Here is a 19,681-nt window from a genome sequence, read left to right as displayed (position 1 = left end):
CAGACAAGGCTGTAGCCTGAGCCCAACGCTCTTCAACATCTACATCAATGAACTGGCTACAGCCCTGGAGACCTCACCAATCCCAGGCCTCACCCTGAACAATCGAGAGGTGAAGTTCCTGCTATACGCCGATGACCTCCTACTCCTGGCCCCCACCGAGAAAGACCTCCAAGAAAGCCTGTCAGTGCTGGAAAAATTCAGCACCACATGGGCTCTACCCATCAACTACAAGAAAACCAAAGTCATGGTATTTCAGAAGAAGGGCCACAATAAAGCCTCCACCACCCCACAATTCACACTGAACGGCTCCACACTGGAGAAAACCAACAGCTGCACCTACCTGGGGCTGGAGCTCAGCCAATCAGGAAGCTTCAAAGCAGCAATAGAAACCCTGAAAGCAAAAGCCTGCAGAACCTTCTACGCCATCAGAAGACAACTGTACCACCTCAAACCACCGGTGAGGGTCTGGCTGAAGATATTTGACGCTGTCATCTCCCCGATCCTTCTCTATGGCAGCGAGGTTTGGGGCCCAGCCACCTACCCAGACCAGTCAAGGTGGGATTCCAGCCCAACAGAGAACTTCCACCTGGAGCTCTGCAAATACCTGCTCCATGTCCATCGCAACACCACCAACATAGCCTGCAGGGCAGAGCTAGGCAGACTCCCCCTATGGCTCACCATACAGAAGAGGGCGCTAGCTTTCCAGGCACACATCCAGGGGAGCAAGCCCGACTCCTACCACCACCAAGCATGGCTAAGCCACCTGAGCAAACCAGACACTCACCAACCAAACAGCAGCCAACCACCAAACCAAAAACACCAACAGATGATAACCAAGGCCGAAATAAAGGCGACCACAGAGGCAAACAGAGAGCGGTACATTGAAGAATGGAGAAACGAAATAAATAACTCCAAGAAACTCACCGTGTACCAATCCCTACAAAGGGACTACACCATGGCCACCTACCTGGAGAGAATACGCCACCCCAAGCACAGACAGACCCTGAGCCGGTACAGACTGAGCGCCCACAACCTAGAGATAGAGACGGGGCGATACAGGCAGACGTACAAGCCACGGGAGAAGAGACTGTGCCAGCACTGTGACCAGGGGGTCCTAGAAGACGAGACCCACTTCCTGCTACACTGCACCAAATACTCAGCTGTGAGGGCCGTCTACTACCAAAGACTCTCTGCCCACATCCCAGACTTCATATCTGCAGACGAGAAGAGGAAACTCTACATCCTACTGGGAGAAGAAGAGGCCACTGTGGAGATCGCTGCCCAATACGTGTCCAGCTGTCACCAAATAAGAGGAAGATGAGACTCCACGGACTGTTATACCCAAAACCACTCTCCCCCCCCCCCCCCCACTCTACTAGCTTTGGCAATGCCATATATCCACTCGGATGTGCTAATAAAGCTTGTTTGATTTGATGTTGTGATAGCGACTATATCTGACCATATACACAATAACACGAGGGTAATATTACCACGTGGACTTATTTTTTGCCACTTTCGATACTTGTGGTGAAGTGTTAGTGGTCAAAGAGTTTGATAAAGTTTTTTAGTTTTTGTTAGTGACAAACTATAAAAAAAACTCACAAGTTACAGATCTCTTATCAGGACATGTAATGAGAACACTATAAAAGTCACCAGAGACACCGAGGAAGAAAATGCAAAAAAGAGTTGGCAGCGGTGGGATTCGAACCCACGCCTCCAGAGAGACTGGAGCCTAAATCCAGCGCCTTAGACCGCTCGGCCACGCTACCTCCCATGTTCCTCAAATTTTTGCTTATTTACCCATTGATGAACTGTCTAAGATTACATTAAAGTACATTAAAGGTGATGTCAGGGATGATTCCTTTACCCAACACTAAACACCCTCCCCCGCCTAACTTCTAACTGACTTTCTTAAGAAAAAAATGGATCTCTATCCACATCACCAGGATGGTCATGTGACTATCGGGCACATTTTCAGGTGACATTCTGTTTCCCCGTTTCCGTAAATGGAACGTCGCCGATACTAACCTATTGTAATACATCAGTAATGCAAAAGCATCGGACAAATATAAAGACATAAAAACACTTAAAGACAGAGAAAGTTCTAAAGTGCGGAGCGATGCAGGAAAAGCACAAGAAATCGGGACACATTCTAAAGGAACACAGCGATAAGAGGCGGGGTAAGATGAAAGGGTGTAGGGGTCAAGAACCAGGGATTAGCAGAGGGAAGGGAGGGGTAGTAGCATCACCATGCTGAGAAGATAGGGGGGGCACTGGAAGGGGAGGTAAGTAATCGTCATGTGGTCTTCATGGCTAACGCGTTTCCTACATGAGCAGCTTTTAAAAAAATCAACTGAACCCTTACTTAAAAAAAAATAAAAATCAGAAAAGCATTGGTGGTTCAGTGGTAGAATTCTCGCCTGCCACGCGGGAGGCCGGGGGTTCGATTCCCGGCCAATGCATCTGGAATTTTTTATTTCCTTTGTTCTCATTTTTATTTCAAAGATTTAGTTCTTCAGTTTCTCGTCATTTCATCCGTTTCTGTTACACTCAGAATAGAGTTTTATTATGTAACATAACAGAGGAGAATCATAGAATACACAATATAATAGTAATATAATGAGAAATACAAAGGCTACAAATATCTCTGTGATAGAAGAATTGTTGTCTACTTAAGAAAACCCATTTACACAGATTCTGTTAGGGAAGTCTCACTTAATAAAGGGGTCCTCTGCTCAGGTTCTATTAAAGGACAGATTTAGCCCCCGCCAACAGTGGCGGATCCAGGGTTTGCGGGGCCCTGGGCAATTGACTTTGGCAGGGCCCTACTTACTGGGGGGTCTCACACCTCTAACCTGTATTTCCCAACTGTTGAAGACTAGAAAGAGGGAACAAAATGTGCTATTCGTCTCTTACCTGTGGAAGTGCTCTCCGCCGCGCCGTTCGTACAAAATACCGGTTTGTACCGGTATGCTAATTAGTTCTCTCGCAGCGATGGGGGCGTCCCCATTGCAGCTCGAAAACTGACCGCAGCGCTGCCTCTCTGGTCTTCTGTATCCTCCCCTTGCTTCTTCAGTGTACTGTCGGACGCCTGCGCAGTATGCTCTCTGTTCGGTGAAGATTGCCGAACGTACTGTTGAAATTGCGGTGCCCGCACTATGGCTGGGACTGCAATTTCGCGCATGCGCAGTACGCTCGGCAATCTTCGCCGAACAGAGCGTACTGCGCAGGCGTCCGACAGTACACTGAAGAAGCAAAGGGAGGACACCGAAGACCAGAGAGGCAGCGCTGCGGTCAGTTTTCGAGCTGCAATGGGGACGCCCCCATCGCTGCGAGAGAACTAATTAGCATACCGGTACAAACCGGTATTTTGAACGAACGGCGCGGCGGAGAGCACTTCCACAGGTAAGAGACGAATAGCCTTTTTAAAGGCTATTCCGACGTGGTAACTAGAAAAAAAAGTGTTTTAGTGGTAGAATCCCTTTAATAAAGTGTCCTCCATATAAGTAGGTGCCCTGGTGGACATAGATCTGGATGTAGATCTGATTGGTAGCTGATGTTGAGGCCGTCACCCTAAGGTATCCTGAAATAAGTTTCATTGTCCTTGTAGGCGACGCTCGGCCTGAGGCCAGACCTGAGGCCAGTGTCCATGTAACCTGTAGGAGAATGTACCTAAGAAGTTCTCCACACCTGACCATGATATGACCATAACCTCTCTCTTTACTACAGGTCTCTAGAGTACTTCCAACTTACCATAGATTGGTTCCATGGAGAATGGTCAGGACTCACTTTTTGAATATTAACATTTCACAAAAGAATGACTTATGCTATCAGCTGACCTCGTGGCGCAACGGTAGCGCGTCTGACTCCAGATCAGAAGGTTGCGTGTTCAAATCACGTCGGGGTCATCCTTTTCTTCGTTCGCGTCTCATGTTCTCTAATATAAAATGTTGTCTTATTTAGTAACAATGGTAAGTCGTAATGAAACAAATATAGTTCCGTCATATGGAGGTGCCAGAGATTGTAGTCCCGGTGGTTCCTCTTCTAGTTGTCCAGGCTGAATTGATCCTGAGCAAACAGCTGGTGATTTTGGGACCAATACATGGCCGGTTAGCTCAGTTGGTTAGAGCGTGGTGCTAATAATGCCAAGGGCGCGGGTTCGATCCCCGTACGGGCCAGATACTTTTTACCTTTAGGTACAGTAAGTAAGTTAGAAGTTAGGCGGGGGAGGGTGTTTTTCGTTTAGTGCAAAGATATCATTTTATCCCAGATATTCCCTTTACTGTATAAGATATATATATATATATATATATATATATATATATATATATATATATATATATAGCTTTGTGCCGTATTAACCAGTGGATGTGAAATGTAAAGATTGGGAGTCCTCAGTAGTGGATACCTAGCAATAAATGATGACCTATTGCGAGCTTTCAGGACTTCTTCTAGGTTCCTTCATCAGGTTGGTATAACAAGTGATTATGAAGATAATCTTGTTTCCCTTAGTCCTAACAGCGGCACAATGTGGGGTATTTCTGCCCCTGTGTGCTGGTAGGACAGGCGGATTTTTAATTAGCCAATCAAAAAGCGTGGCTGGCCCTATAAGAGGGCACAAGAACCTCCCCTCTGCGTGTCAATACAAAAGTACCTCCATATTTATACACAGTTTTATACATAAGATATGATTCCCAGGGTGGGAAATCTTGTGCCGCTGTTAGGACTAAGGGAAACAAGATTATCTTCATAATCACTTGTTCCCTGTCGTCCGTACCAGCGGCACAATGTGGGGATATAGCAAGTAGGCCCCAAGATGGGTGGGATTATTCCATGACAGAGCTTAAAATGGTCTGGGCAAAGGCAGAGGAATCTGCCACCTGGTCCTTCAGGCGGTAATGCCGAATGAAGGTGGACTCAGATGCCCAGGAAGCAGCTGCACATATTTGATCTAAAGACAACGCACTCCTCTCAGCTCGAGAGGTGGACACTGCCCTGGTTGAGTGGGCATGAAGAAAAGATGGGGCCGGCAGCCCTTGGGCGGTATAGGCGACCTTTATAGTCTCGGAAACCCAGCGGGTTATCGTAGCTTTGGCGTCTTTGGCGCCCTTGTTTTTCCCCGTATAGCTAATTAGCAGGTTTTCGGCCTGCCTAAAAGGGCGAGTGCGCTGCAGGTAAATTTGCAGACATCTGACTACATCCAGCCTGTGCCATCTCTCCTCTTCAGGTGAAGAGGGGGAAGGACAAAATACTGAAAGGGAAATTGTTTGGTTCCTATTAACAGCGGATGGTATCTTGGGACGAAACCCTGGGAGGAACCTAAGCTGCACATGGTCCGAAAAGAAAATAGTATATGGCTCTTCAGCAGATAAGGCCTGTAGCTCACTAACTCTTTTGGCAGTTGTAACTGCCAATAGCAGCGCCATTTTGCCGGTCAGTAACTTAAGGGAGACATCCTCCAGGGGTTCGAATGGTTGGTCACAAAGAGCGTTCAGGACCGGAATAAGGTCCCATTGGTGGACAGGGGTGTTCACCACCGGTCTCAGCCTAGTTGCTCCTTTAATAAAGGTGCTCACTAAAGGATCCTGAGACAAACGCCTCCCCAGATAGGCGGACAGGGCCGCTACGTGTACCTTGAGTGTGGCCGCAGCAAGACCTCTGTCTAGTCCGTCTTGAAGGAAGTCCAGGATCGCCTCCGTCGGGGGATCAGTGGAGTCCACTTGATGCTGCAGACACCAGGCATTAAAGATGTTACCAATTCGACGGTAATTCCTGTTAGTCGAATCCGCTCTGGCGCTGGATAGGGTCTTCAAGACGGCTTGTGACAGTCCTCTATTCCTCAATAGGGACTGGTCAACCTCCAGGCTGTCAGGTTGAGTCTCCTCAGATCCTGGCATCTCAGCTCTCCTTGGGTTACCAGGTCTGGGAGTGGGGGAAGCCTCCAATATATGCCGTGACTCATTTGTATGAGCTGAGCAAACCAAGCCCTTTTTGGCCAGAACGGGATTATGGCTATTCCCGAGGCTTGGTCCTGTCTTATTTTTATCAATACCTTTGGTATGATTGGAATTGGAGGGAATATGTAAAACAGCCTGAACCTCCATGGGATGGACAGGGCATCCACCGCCAAGGGATTGTCCTCCTGGTATAGAGAGCAGAAGGTCCCTACCTTGGCATTGAGTCGGGTAGCCATTAGATCGACCTCCGGGAGACCCCATCTCTGGACGATCTGTTGGAATACGTCTGGATTGAGAGACCATTCTCCTGATACGGTAATACCCCGACTCAGATGATCCGCTACTATGTTCAGGGAGCCCTTTATGTGAACAGCGGATAACTGGACCAGATTCTTCTCTGCCCAGGTGAATATGAGATTCGTCTCTCTCAGTAAGGTTGGTGACCTGGTGCCCCCTTGTTTGTTTATGTAGACTACCACCGTCATGTTGTCTGACCTGATCTTGACAGACTTGCCTTTCAATTCCGGGGCAAAGTGTACTAGGGTCAGGTACACTGCTCTGAGTTCCTTGAGATTGGATGACCCCAGCTCCGGACATCTCCATCGTCCTTGTACAGTCTTGTCCTGGCAATGGGCTCCCCATCCCCACTGGGATGCATCTGTTGTCAACAGGGTCCACACTGTCGGGACCGTGGACCTTCCGTCTTTCAGGTGTATCCACCATCTGAGGGAAAGACGGGTAGCGGGAGAAAAGCAGATCTTCTTGTGCAGTCCCCGTGGAGACCTGTTCCAGGTTCTCAACACTTCCATCTGCAGGGGACGCAAATGCCATAAAGCCCAAGGGACTGCTCTGGCCGAGGATGACATTAGGCCGAGGACTCTCATGGCGGTGCGAATAGTTACCCGCCGGGTGTGTAATAGAAAACGTGCACTGGCCTGGATCCTTTCCTTCCTTGGGCTGGAGAGGAAGATCTGCATCGCTTCTGAATCCACTATGAACCCGAGGAATTTCCTCCGTGTGGATGGAACGATTTCGGACTTCTCCCAGTTGATGATCCATCCTAACTCTTGTAGGAAGCTGATGGCAAGGTTGAGCTGCTGGAGGAGAGCAGCAGGATACTGAGCTTTTAGTAGCCAGTCGTCTAGGTAAGGAACGATGAAGAGACCCTGCAATCTGAGGGCCGCGGCGACCGGAGCGATCACCTTGGTAAATACCAGGGGGGCGGATGTGATGCCGAATGGCAGAGCTGTGAATTGAAAGTGCTCCCTGTGGCCGGCCATAGAAACGGCAATCCTGAGGAATTTCCTGTGGGAGTGAGCAATAGAGACATGAAGGTAGGCGTCCTTCAGGTCGAGGGTGACCATCACATCTCCTGGCTGGAGAAAAGCAGTCACGGAATCCACGGTTTCCATACGAAATGACCTCTTCCTGATAAAGCGATTGAGGTACCTCAGGTCTATTATCATTCTCCAGCCCCCGGTGACTTTGGGGACCAGAAAGACGGGGGAGTAAACTCCCCGACCGAGGTCTGAGGCTGGGACCTTCTCTAGGGCGCCTTTCACAACATACTCGGCGACCGAGGCCTCTAGACTGGCCTGTTGAGAAGGTGGAAGGGTTCTGGTGGCAACGAACCGATCTGGAGGTGGAAGCTGAAAATTGATAAGATACCCGTGCTGTATAATTCTTAACACCCATGGATCTTGAATATTGGTGACCCATGCTCTGAAGAAAGCGGAAAGACGTCCTCCCACAGGAAGGGGGGCCACAGGGAGCTGCCCCGCGTCAAAACTCCGGCTTCCTCTTGGTGTCTTCCCTGGAAGCACCTCGTCCAGTTCCCCTAGGGCGATATCTGGAACGCCTTTGCTGAGCCGGGCGTCTATAGTTGGAGGCCGAACCTCTGCCTCTAGAGGGGGCACGTCTGCCCCTGGAAGCTTGAGGTAAGGACTTCCCCTTACCTTCTGCTAATCCCTCCATGATGGTATCCAAGCCTCGGCCAAACACTCTTCCTGGCTCAAAGGGGAGAGCACAGAGAGCAGCCTTGGATGCGAAGTCTACACGCCAAGGCTTTAGCCACAGGGGTCTACGGGCCGCAGTAGACAACGCCATCGATTTGGCTGAAATTTTTAATTGATGGCGGGAAGACTCCGCCAAAAAATCTGCAGCCCTATGAACATTCTTCATGGAAGCCAAGATGTCATCCCTGTCCACGCCGGAATCAATATCCCGCTCCAAGGTAGCTAGGCGGCTACGTAGAAAATCGCCCACAGTGGTAGAGGCTATGGCTACTGAAGCTTGGGCAGAGGAAGCAGAGTAAACCTTCTTCAATGTGGCGTCAGCCCTACGATCCAGAGGATCCTGAAGATTTGATCCATCTTCAAGGGGCACCAGGGTTCTACGAGACAACTTCGCCACGGCTAGATCCACCTTCGGGGGAGGCCCCCAGGAATCCCATTGAGCCGAATCCATAGGGAACAAGGTCTTAAAGATCCTGGAAAGGGAGTGTCCCTTCTCTGGCTGTTTCCACTGCTGCCCCATAAGGTCGGTCAGCGTGGCGTCCGCATGGAAGGCAATATGTCCCCCAGAGGCAGACGTGGAGGCTTCCCCGTCAACATCTCGGCCCACTGTAGACCGGATGGACTTCAGCAGCCTGCCTGTTTGTTCATAGTGGAACACAGGTCTGCTGGAAACTACTGAGTCGTCCTCGGAGGAATCATCCTCTGCCACCCGTAGATGTTCCAGGGGAGGGAGGGACGAGGAACGATGCTCAGTGCATGGTCTCTTGGTGAGCTGAGACAAGGTAGACTGTATGCCTTTAAGGGAATGATCCTGCAAAATAAAAGGAGAGTACAAGCAAGGGAATTACATTTACCCGAGCGATGCCCAAACTCACCATCTCCTTGACCCAGGCCATCATATCTCTGGGAGAGGGCTCCTCTGGTGGAGGGCCTCTGCAACCGCGACAACGGGCCCATTCGTAGCCTAAAAATAATAGGCGGGTTATAGGACCAGTGGTACCCCAGAGAGGATGACCCTTTAAGCCGCTACCTACCATCAGGGAGCGGTGTGTCACAGTCAAAACAGGAAAGATGCTTCCTTTTAGCAGTAGCTTTCCTCCTAAAATCCCCCGGAGGGGTAGTAGAGGATGACATATCCTACAGAGAGAACAGACCATGCAAACCTTTGTACCAAGACATGTCAAGAATAAAAAGGGTAGATCTTACCAGGTCAGAAGACCGGATAGCAAGGTGACATCCAACAAGTTGGTAGAAACAGCAGTAGAAGCAACAGGAGCTTTAGGGTTACACAATACCCAGCCTTCAGCGCCACTAGGAAGCCGAAGGTAACTGCTAGCCGGCCGGCCTGACCTTTAACCCGGCCGGCCGGAAATGGGCGGAGCTACAGCTCCAAAAGTCTAACCCAAACAGGGTTAGAAAGGCAAGATTCCCCCCCCTCAGCAAGCCCCAACAAGGGCACCTACCTCAGCCTCCTAAGGCCAATTCCTGGCCCAAAACGCGGCCAGAGCCCTGCCGGAGCCTGGAGACCGCCGGCGCCAGTACTAGCAATGGCGCCGCCGTACTTCCAGCTTCCCAACCGGAAGTGCGCATCCGGCCAGCGGTCGCCGCGAAACATCGCCGGGAACTCTTAGTTCCGGCTGCCGCTCCATAGCTAATACAGCCACCGCATCAGCGAAGTGGCCGGAGGACGGGGATGCGGCGTAAGATGAAACAAACAGGTTCACCGGCAGCAGCAGAAGGCAGCCTAGGAGAAGAGAAGGTAGGAAGGAGGATGGAGGAAGGAGGATGGAGGAAGGAGGATGGAGGAAGGAGGATGGAGGAAGGAGGGGGGGGTAAGCCACTTACAGGCTAATAACATTAATTCCCTCAACAGGGCCAGAAGATAGACCTTCAATCAAGAAGGGCCCTGGAGTAAGAAGCTAAGAAAAGTGCTCAAAGGGTAAGTAACCCTATTGAGCCCAATAAGAGGACACAAGTCCTCCACCTGTCCTCTGTCCACACAGGACAGAAAAAAACACGCAGAGGGGAGGTTCTTGTGCCCTCTTATAGGGCCAGCCACGCTTTTTGATTGGCTAATTAAAAATCCGCCTGTCCTACCAGCACACAGGGGCAGAAATACCCCACATTGTGCCGCTGGTACGGACGACAGGGAACCCAATATCTGAAGGTGAGCACATTATACAGGTATACAATGTTAGATGGAAAACAGTACACGCACATAAACCCAGAAGTCCAAAGAGATGTCAGATCACAGGAAGGTTCTCTGGGTTTATGATTCCCTTGATCAGTGACTCGGTGTCTACTTGTTGTGAAAGGTCATAAAACCCTGTGACTGGTTTAACCCCCTTTGCAGTGCGCCAAAGGTCATCATTAGTTTATATTCACACACATGCCGATTTTTTTTGCTTTTAAAATTTCCTCTTAGATCCAGGATCTTCATGTCATTGGTGATATTATGATTCTGATTGCAGAAGTGTTTTGGCACAGGGAGGTCCATTCTCTGCTCACCCAGTAATCTTAGACAGTTCATCAATGGGTTAACAAGCAAAAACTTAAAGAGGATAGGAGGTAGCGTGGCCGAGCGGTCTAAGGCGCTGGATTTAGGCTCCAGTCTCTCTGGAGGCGTGGGTTCGAATCCCACCGCTGCCAACTCTTTGCACTTTCCTTCCTCGGTGTCACTGGTGACTTTTATAGTGTTTTTATTACATATCTTGAAAAGAGATCTGTAACTTGTGAGCTTTTATGGTTTGTCACTAACAATAACGAAAAAGTTTTATCAAACTCTTTGACCACTAACACTTCACCACAAGTATCAAAAGTGGCAAAAAATAAGTCCACGTGGTAATATTACACTCGTGTTATTGTGTGTATGGTCAGATATAGTTGGTTTCACTATAAGACCTTAGTGAGAACACATTATACCCAGAAACAGGTAAAAAGTTACAGGTCCCACCGAGATTTGAACTCAGATAGCTGGATTCAGAGTCCAGAGTGCTAACCATTACACCATAGAACCCTTCTGAAGACCATTGCATTTGGATATCTCTAGTAAGGGGTAGGGGAGTGTAATGGATACAGCCACGTGCAAATATTACCTTATATTGGCTTGCAAATTTCTAAAACATCAAGAACAAAAATTGATTTTCACTATGAGGGATTTGTTTTCAGAAGACAGACCAGCAGGTGGCGGTATTACTCTATGTGCCAAGCCCTGATCATATAAAGGAGACTGGAGTCAGTATTTTAGATTTGGAAGAGGACAGTGGGTTGGCACATACGCTGAAGTCCCCTTTCCTGGCTATCACATGATATAATGTCCCCTGTCCTGTATTTAAGATTAAAAAAAAAGAACTGGCCCGTACGGGGATCGAACCCGCGACCTTGGCGTTATTAGCACCACGCTCTAACCAACTGAGCTAACCGGCCACATGTTGGTCCTAAGATCACCAGCTGTTTGCTCGAGATCAATTCAGCCTGGAGAACTAGAAGAGGAACCACCGGGACCAGTGGCGTAACTACCGTGGTAGCAGCAGTAGCAGCTGCCACAGGGCCCGGGCCATTAGGGGGCCCGGTGACAGCCGCTACCGCTGCGGTTTTTTTTCAATAGGCAGTTACGGGCCCTATTCACTTGCCGATCCTGGCTGGGCCGGGATCGGCAAGTGACACCGCGGGCCCCACAAGGGCTATCATTATACTCGGGGGTCTTTGCAGACCCCCGAGTATAATGATCGGCGGACCGGAGAGGTAAGGGAACATAAAAAACTGTTACTTACCTCTCCGCGATCCTGCCAGGCCTCCGTCCTACTGCTGTCTGATGTCTCTGACGTCACATGAACCCGGCATGCTTCCCGGGTCATGTGACGTCCGACGTCATTAACGAAGGACACGAGCGCTGGTCAGCACAGGAGGACAGCACAGCACAGGAGTCGGGGAACAGGTAAGAAGCAACAGTGGTTTTTTTTTTTTTTATGTTTTTATTTCCCGGGTCTCCGATTATTATACTCTGGGGTCTGAAAAGACCCCAGAGTATAATAATTGTTTATGGGTGTCCACAGAGGAACATAATACTGTGTACAGGGGACACTATTGGGGTTAATACTGTGTGTGCAGGGGCCACTATTGGGGTTAATTCTGTGTGCAGGGGACACTATTGGGGTTAATACTGTGTGCAGGGGACACTATTGGGGTTAATACTGTGTGTGCAGGGGACACTATTGGGGTTAATACTGTGTGCAGGTGACACTATTGGGGTTAATACTGTGTGCAGGGGACACTATTGGGGTTAATACTGTGTGTGCAGGGGACACTATTGGGGTTAATACTGTGTGTGCAGGGGACACTATTGGGGTTAATTCTGTGTGTGCAGGGGCCACTGTTGGGGTTAATACTGTGTGCAGGGGACACTATTGGGGTTAATACTGTGTGTGCAGGGGACACTATTGGGGTTAATACTGTGTGTGCAGGGGACACTATTGGGGTTAATTCTGTGTGTGCAGGGGCCACTGTTGGGGTTAATACTGTGTGCAGGGGACACTATTGGGGTTAATACTGTGTGCAGGGGACACTATTGGGGTTAATACTGTGTGTGCAGGGGACACTATTGGGGTTAATACTGTGTGCAGGGGACACTATTGGGGTTAATACTGTGTGTGCAGGGGCCACTATTGGGGTTAATACTGTGTGTGCAGGGGACACTATTGGGGTTAATACTGTGTGTGCAGGGGACACTATTGGGGTTAATACTGTGTGTGCAGGGGACACTATTGGGGTTAATACTGTGTGTGCAGGGGACACTATTGGGGTTAATACTGTGTGTGCAGGGGACACTATTGGGGTTAATACTGTGTGCAGGGGACACTATTGGGGTTAATACTGTGTGCAGGGGACACTATTGGGGTTAATACTGTGTGTGCAGGGGACACTATTGGGGTTAATACTGTGTGCAGGGGACACTATTGGGGTTAATACTGTGTGCAGGGGACACTATTGGGGTTAATACTGTGTGTGCAGGGGACACTATTGGGGTTAATACTGTGTGCAGGGGACACTATTGGGGTTAATACTGTGTGTGCAGGGGCCACTATTGGGGTTAATACTGTGTGTGCAGGGGACACTATTGGGGTTAATACTGTGTGTGCAGGGGACACTATTGGGGTTAATACTGTGTGTGCAGGGGACACTATTGGGGTTAATACTGTGTGTGCAGGGGACACTATTGGGGTTAATACTGTGTGTGCAGGGGACACTATTGGGGTTAATACTGTGTGCAGGGGACACTATTGGGGTTAATACTGTGTGCAGGGGACACTATTGGGGTTAATACTGTGTGTGCAGGGGACACTATTGGGGTTAATACTGTGTGCAGGGGACACTATTGGGGTTAATACTGTGTGCAGGGGACACTATTGGGGTTAATACTGTGTGCAGGGGACACTATTGGGGTTAATACTGTGTGTGCAGGGGACACTATTGGGGTTAATACTGTGTGCAGAGGCAAGTAAGGGACATAATAGAGTGCGGAGGAGGGGGTCGGTCGAGGTCTTCGGCGTCAGTTGGGATGGGGGGGGGCCCCATGTCAAAAGTTCGCCACGGGGCCCCGCCATTCCTAGTTACGCCACTGACCGGGACTACAATCTCTGGCACTTCCATATGACGGAACTCTACTGATATATAAGTAAAGACTATATTATATATTATTCCAGAATGAGAAGCGAATCTGATCTTAGATGAAGAAAAAAAAATGACCCCGACGTGATTTGAACACGCAACCTTCTGATCTGGAGTCAGACGCGCTACCGTTGCGCCACGAGGTCAGCTTGCAAATTATATTTTTCTTTCAAAAATTGAGTCACGCCTAAGTAAGAAAAATAGAAATTTCAAATTTTTGAAGAGAAAACCATTCCATAGAACCAATCTATGGTAAGTCAGAAGAACTCTAGCGATCAGTAGTAAAGAGAGCGTTACGGTCCCATCATGGACAGGTGGGGACAATTTTCCGGGTACATTTTTCTTTCCTACTGGTTACTTTTCTCTAATATTACAAGGTTCTAATATTATTATTGATGGAGAGTTGTTTGATTATGTCCTGCTCGGGTTATCGGAGAGATGAGGGTGAAGAAGAAGGACGAGGTGGAGGGAGAGACAAGTGATAAGGAAGGGAAAAGAAAGCATTCTGATAAATGGAGAAAGAAGCATTTTTCTTTAATAAAATATATTGCATAGTTTCTTATATTCACATGTATGAAAGTTGGTTTAGTATTGGACATATGCATTCATGTACTAAATATCCAGGGGTCTCTGTGCCGGTCACTCCATACAAATCTTCCATCTTTCCTAATTACTAAATCTTCTGATTATTCCCCTCTGAATTGATCTTGTGCTGTAATTGGGGTTGAGACGATCTTGAGATTTCAGGATCGGTTTTAGAATCCGATCCCGATCGTGAAATTTATTCGATCGCCGATCAGAATCCGATCTTTTCCGATCCCTATCGCTCAATCCTAGCTGTGATCTCTGATTGTTGTGGTTTGAAGACCAAGGATGCTCCAACAGACCTAAGGTAGCGTGGCTGAGCGGTCTAAGGCGCTGGATTAAGGCTCCAGTCTCTTCGGGGGCGTGGGTTCGAATCCCACCGCTGCCAATTATATTTTTCACTTCGTACGTGGTGTCGGGATAATCTCACGTGGACGTTTTAGAAAACCGGTTTCCTTCCCTCTTAATTATAGAGAAAATTCTAATCTCATAATAAAATAAATATACCCACATAATGTGCCGTAATATTATGTACCATATTACAGAACTAATATCTCTTTATTTACATATACAACAATCCAATGATGAACTTCATACAAATTTCCAGATACATCCAGAAATCCTCTAAATCTTAAGATACAATGATTTTGAGGCCTCGTGTACACAATAGAATCCTGGTTACTAGGGTTGAGCCGATCTTGACTTTTCAGGATCAATTTTAAAATCTGATTTCCGATCATTTTTCATTCGAACCCGATCTCGATCCCAATTCCGATCCCAATGCAAGTCAATGGGATTTTTTTACTAATCGGAGATCAGATTTTAAAAGCAATCCTATTCACTATACAGCATGGAATCTAAGAATTGAACGCTTTAATTGTTAGAATCCACGCTGTGCAGTGAATCACTAAGTAGCCAGAGATTTTTTTTTAATCCTCTGGCTACTTAGTCCCCCCTGTTGTCCACTTACCTGCAGAGATGGCTGCTCCGGTGCCCGTTGTTCTTCTTCGCCTCGCTGCCACTCCACGCTGCTCTTCTCGCCTCGCTGCTCCTGCCTCCCTGATTAGGAGAGTGTGGGCGGTTACTGGGAGGGGAGATGTCACGTCTCCCCGCCCTGTACCCACCCACACTCTCCTAAGCCACAAGCCCCACCTTCCTACCTCTTTAAACACTAAGCTGGGAGGCGGCGGCAGCGAGGCGAGAAGAGCAGCGACGCGAAGAAGGAGAACACCGGCACCAGAGCAGCCATCTCTGGAGGTAAGTAGCTACTAGAGATGTTAGTTTAGTCTCCCATTAGAATGAATGGAGGCAGCCGGCGCGCAGGGGGGTTAAGGCTGTGTGCCGGCTGCTTCCATTCATTCCGATGGAACTGCAGCGGAGCCTTCACACTGAGTATACACTCCACTCAGAATGAGCAAAGCGTATACTCAGTGTGAAGGCTAAGCAAAGCATTGTGGGAAATAGTAACGATCTCGATCCCACCTAAAAAGATCGTGTTCGGAATTTGTGAAATTTTCTCGATCGCCAATCGGAATCCGATCTTTTCCAAACACGATCGATCAACCCTACTGGTTACATATAAGTTACACAACAAACCATCCTTATAGATCTATGGGCCTCTATTGTACCTCCATATGCCCTAGATTTTCTCAAATTTTCTACAGAATAAATGAGAAAAAAATTACATATTACGTTCTGATGTATTGCGGAGACATTGGTCTCTAGAAACGTAAAGGAGTCCAGTAAAGGACTGTCCTATTAGGAAAACTCCTTTAATACATTGCCATACAGAGTATACATATGGAGTGCCTGAGGGTCTGTGGGCAAAGTGCCAAAAAGCATGAGATACGGTCAATAGAGCTACCTTATATGGCCGAATTTGGGGTGGAGGTCTCCATACTTAATTTTTCAACAAAGAAAGGGATTGATTTCCGGTAAAGAGAAGTAGGAAAGCCATTAACTATGGATAGTATTTTGGTCCAATTACTATACCCTCTAAGCCAGTGATTCCCAAAGTGGTCCAGGTGGACCCCCCGGGGTCCACAGGAGACTCGACGGGACCATTGTAAGATCTAATCTTCACATTTTTTGACGAGTTTTGGGAGTATGGTCCACCAAAACCAGTAACATTTTGAAAGTGGTCTACGAGAAACAAAAGTTTGAGAACCTGTGCTCTAAGCAATCTCAATGTACCTTTTCAGAAGTCTCACACAGATCATAAAAAGTCCTTCAATATCGTGAAAGCTATACTGAGTCCGGTGACTACAAGTACGGAGATAACCTTACAACGGAATATGGCTTAGATTATCTTCATCTGGGGACCTCCACCATGTTCTACTAGATGACATCCATGTGGTAGGACAGATGTTATCATTCGGAAGATCATCTTTCAGGATGAAGACACCATTGGCAGACAGTAGAGGACCACCCGATGGGATATATATGCTATCCGACAGGACTATCTGTATCATATGTCCGACAAAGTCATCTTTGGATTCATGATTTGTATGTGATGAAGTGAAAGCCTTGTAGAGGATGTCAAGGTCCCACAGAAAAAGATGAATGTTGCATTAGGTTCATATGATTCACCAAAGGCTTCTGCTGGTAGACTCGTGGAATTAAGACAAGTCAATCATTGCATTTTCTGCTTGTTGACTATGTCCCTCTCGTTTTCAAGTTTCTTTCTCCTCTCTTCTGGAATTTCATCAAGGCTGATTCCATGATTACCGCCCCTCCTGTAAGAAGAAGTATGACGGTATCACGCAGGTAATATTAGGCTCAAGTTTTTGTAATCAATAACATAGAAATACCATGGAACCTTTTCACAACACCTTTGGTAGTTGGTTACAATATCGTAACAGAGTAACACGAATGCCACTGAGGCTCTACTGTGAGATGGTGGGTCATCGTCATTGTTAGAGTGACAAAAAACCAGGATGGAATGGGAGCGCCACTGGATGGAATCTAAGGAAACCAAAACTTAAACAAATTATTTGTTTATTGGTTCCAAAAAGACAGGCAGAGGGTGGCTACGCGTTTCGACGCCGGACCGGTGCCTTCTTCAGGCCAATATAGGACGTGCTGTCCAGCTTTAGGAACCGACCATTTTCAAAAATGTAGATGGCTGGAGACATCCTGAGGCCCGACCTTGGAATGAGGGGTGGGAACCTAATTGTGGTCTAGATAACCCCATTGAAGACAATATGGCCGACAATGGTTTATTCATTGATCAGTAAATTATTGACGTCAACATGGGCTGAAAAAAATAGAAAAAAGTAGTCATCCAGCATCTGGGCCCCCACCAATCTTGAGAACAGGGGTCCTGATGGGACGAGCATGCTACTGCCATGCCATTCATTCTCTAGGAGTACAGTTCTCATCTATCTCCAGAACTCCTGTAGGATAGATCATCAGTATTTGATTGGTTAGGGTCAAACACCCAGACCCTGCACCGATCAGCTGATTTGGCAGACTCTTGGTTTCAGAAGCTATGGTTGTTGGCAAGGCTAGAAGCACTGCGAGCACTACCATGGCACCACAGTGGGCAGCAGCGCCTCAAAAAGGAGCAGAGTTGCTTCCGGTCCCGCCCAGTACCAAGTAGCTTTCAGAGCCGAGGTCATCCAAATCAACCAATTTACTAGGTACCCTGGTGACCTATCCTCCAAATAGGGCATTAGCTTACAACACCAGGAACGTGGCAAACCCGAGAGGTGAAGCCTATGGGGCTATGTACTTTCTGTAACACTCACCTATCCCCTGAATTATAAAAAAAAAACTACAGCATCCAGGGGTCACCATAGAGGTCAAATTCAATCACCCCTTTGACAAGACCCCACCAGTTCAGAATGAAGGAAGAGGCCCACGGAGACATACTTACCCTGGCAAGATATCTGGAGGGGTTGGTAAAGGTTTATCAAATCCTTCCTTTCCTACTAGCCAATACGTATCTTCTACACCTTTTCCCTACAACCCAATCGAAAGGGCAAATATGAAACACGTGAAAGAACACGTAATAGGAGGGATCTACAGAAGAACAACCACGTACCTTGAGTTCGGTTTTACCCCTCACGTCTACCTTGTATCCTTCCATCAATGAGTGTAAAATGTTGACGGTGCTGATGTTCACGTGAATACGATAAGCTGGAGTAAAAAAAACTAAGAGTTGACACCAGTAGGTAGGCTCAGATACTTCAGAATCCATCACTATTTGGGGTGTACAGGATTGGAAAATCATGGCTACTCCGAGACTAATTTTTTAATTTTTTTTGCTGGGTTTGATAAGTGGAGAAAGGAGCACTTTTCTTTGATAAAGTAGATTACAAAAAATTTTGTATATTCTTATTTATAGAAAGTTTTTTGATTGTGTCCTGCTGGGTTCTATGTGACTGTCCTCGTCATAAAATAGTACACGTGAATGTCCTAAAAGTCTATAGAGAAATGGGGGCGATTACTAAATCTTCTCATCTGTCCCGTCTGGATTGATCTTTGACGTCATCTCCAACTGTTGGTGAGTTCTATTTTAAAGGGAAATAGTGGAAGATGAGCCCCAAGGTAGCGTGGCCGAGCGGTCTAAGGCGCTGGATTAAGGCTCCAGTCTCTTTGGGGGCGTGGGTTCGAATCCCACCGCTGCCAACCATATTTTCCAAGTTGTATGTGATATTGGGATGATGTCATGTAGATGTTTTTGCACAACGGTTTCCATCTCATATCAGCAATTGCACCATTCCCTTATGTATTTTGTTTTTTTGGGGAATGTAATTAGGGTTGAGCCGATCTTGAGATTTCTGGATCGTTTTTAAAATCCGATTTTCCAGCTGATCCCGATCCTGAAATTTGCTCGATCACTGGGGTTGAGCCAATCTTGACTTTTCAGGATCGATTTTAAAATCCGATTTCCGATCATTTTTCATTCGAACCCGATCTCGATCCCAATTCCGATCCCAATGCAAGTCAATGGGATTTTTTTATTAATCGGAGATCGGATTTTAAAAGCAATCCTATTCACTATACAGCATGGAATCTAACAATTGTTAGAATCCACGCTGTGTAGTGAATCACTAAAGTAGCCAGAGAATTTTCTTAATCCTCTGGCTACTTAGTCCTCCCTGGTGTCCACTTACCTCCAGAGATGACTGGTCCTGTGCCCCCTGCCTTCCTTCTTCTTTGCCTCGCTGCCGCTCCACGCTGCTCTTCTCCCTTCGCTGCTCCCTCCCTGCCAGGTTAGGAGAGTGTAGGCGGGTTAGGAGAGTGTGGGCAGGTACTGGGAGGGGAGACGTCACGTCTCCCCGCCCTGTACCCGCCCACACTCTCCTAAGCCACAAGCCCCGCCTACCTAGCGCTTTAAACACTAACCTGGGAGGTGGGGCAGCGAGGCAAGAAGAAGGAAGGCACCGGAGCAGCCATCTCTAGAGGTAAGTAGCTACTAGAGATGTTAGTTTAGCCTCCCATTTGAATGAA

At 47.7% G+C, this 19,681-nt stretch overlaps 1 protein-coding gene and 9 non-coding genes across 10 annotated transcripts in view; 5 read left to right on the top strand and 5 right to left on the bottom strand.

Moving 5' to 3' along the window:
• Positions 1-1,687: 1,687 nt before the first annotated feature.
• Positions 1,688-1,769, bottom strand: TRNAL-UAG (transfer RNA leucine (anticodon UAG)). The gene has a single exon. It is a non-coding gene; the product is annotated as a tRNA-Leu (tRNA).
• A 2,067-nt stretch (positions 1,770-3,836) lies between these two features.
• On the top strand, positions 3,837-3,908 carry TRNAW-CCA (transfer RNA tryptophan (anticodon CCA)). Its single transcript has one exon. It is a non-coding gene; the product is annotated as a tRNA-Trp (tRNA).
• Positions 3,909-4,104: 196 nt separating this feature from the next.
• Positions 4,105-4,178, top strand: TRNAI-AAU (transfer RNA isoleucine (anticodon AAU)). The gene has a single exon. It is a non-coding gene; the product is annotated as a tRNA-Ile (tRNA).
• A 6,361-nt stretch (positions 4,179-10,539) lies between these two features.
• Positions 10,540-10,621, top strand: TRNAL-UAG (transfer RNA leucine (anticodon UAG)). The gene has a single exon. It is a non-coding gene; the product is annotated as a tRNA-Leu (tRNA).
• Positions 10,622-10,916: 295 nt separating this feature from the next.
• TRNAQ-CUG (transfer RNA glutamine (anticodon CUG)) lies at positions 10,917-10,988 on the bottom strand. The gene has a single exon. It is a non-coding gene; the product is annotated as a tRNA-Gln (tRNA).
• A 336-nt stretch (positions 10,989-11,324) lies between these two features.
• Positions 11,325-11,398, bottom strand: TRNAI-AAU (transfer RNA isoleucine (anticodon AAU)). The gene has a single exon. It is a non-coding gene; the product is annotated as a tRNA-Ile (tRNA).
• A 2,315-nt stretch (positions 11,399-13,713) lies between these two features.
• TRNAW-CCA (transfer RNA tryptophan (anticodon CCA)) lies at positions 13,714-13,785 on the bottom strand. The gene has a single exon. It is a non-coding gene; the product is annotated as a tRNA-Trp (tRNA).
• Positions 13,786-14,530: 745 nt separating this feature from the next.
• TRNAL-AAG (transfer RNA leucine (anticodon AAG)) lies at positions 14,531-14,612 on the top strand. The gene has a single exon. It is a non-coding gene; the product is annotated as a tRNA-Leu (tRNA).
• A 1,790-nt stretch (positions 14,613-16,402) lies between these two features.
• The window catches only part of GUCY2D (guanylate cyclase 2D, retinal), a 30,003-nt gene continuing 26,724 nt past the window's right edge, over positions 16,403-19,681 (bottom strand). Inside the window, exons 17-19 of the mRNA XM_075272443.1 lie at positions 18,270-18,364; positions 18,102-18,187; positions 16,403-16,959 (exon numbers count right to left, since the gene is read on the bottom strand). Coding sequence (XP_075128544.1) covers positions 16,857-16,959; positions 18,102-18,187; positions 18,270-18,364 — 284 coding nt within the window. The 3' untranslated portion in view covers positions 16,403-16,856. The remainder of the gene's footprint in view (positions 16,960-18,101; positions 18,188-18,269; positions 18,365-19,681) is intronic.
• Positions 18,775-18,856, top strand: TRNAL-AAG (transfer RNA leucine (anticodon AAG)). The gene has a single exon. It is a non-coding gene; the product is annotated as a tRNA-Leu (tRNA).

Source organism: Leptodactylus fuscus, chromosome 5, assembly GCF_031893055.1.
Source record: "Leptodactylus fuscus isolate aLepFus1 chromosome 5, aLepFus1.hap2, whole genome shotgun sequence".
Lineage (NCBI taxonomy): Eukaryota > Metazoa > Chordata > Amphibia > Anura > Leptodactylidae > Leptodactylus > Leptodactylus fuscus.
Note: the sequence above shows the minus strand (reverse complement) of the source record. Positions and strands in the feature narration are given on the sequence as shown.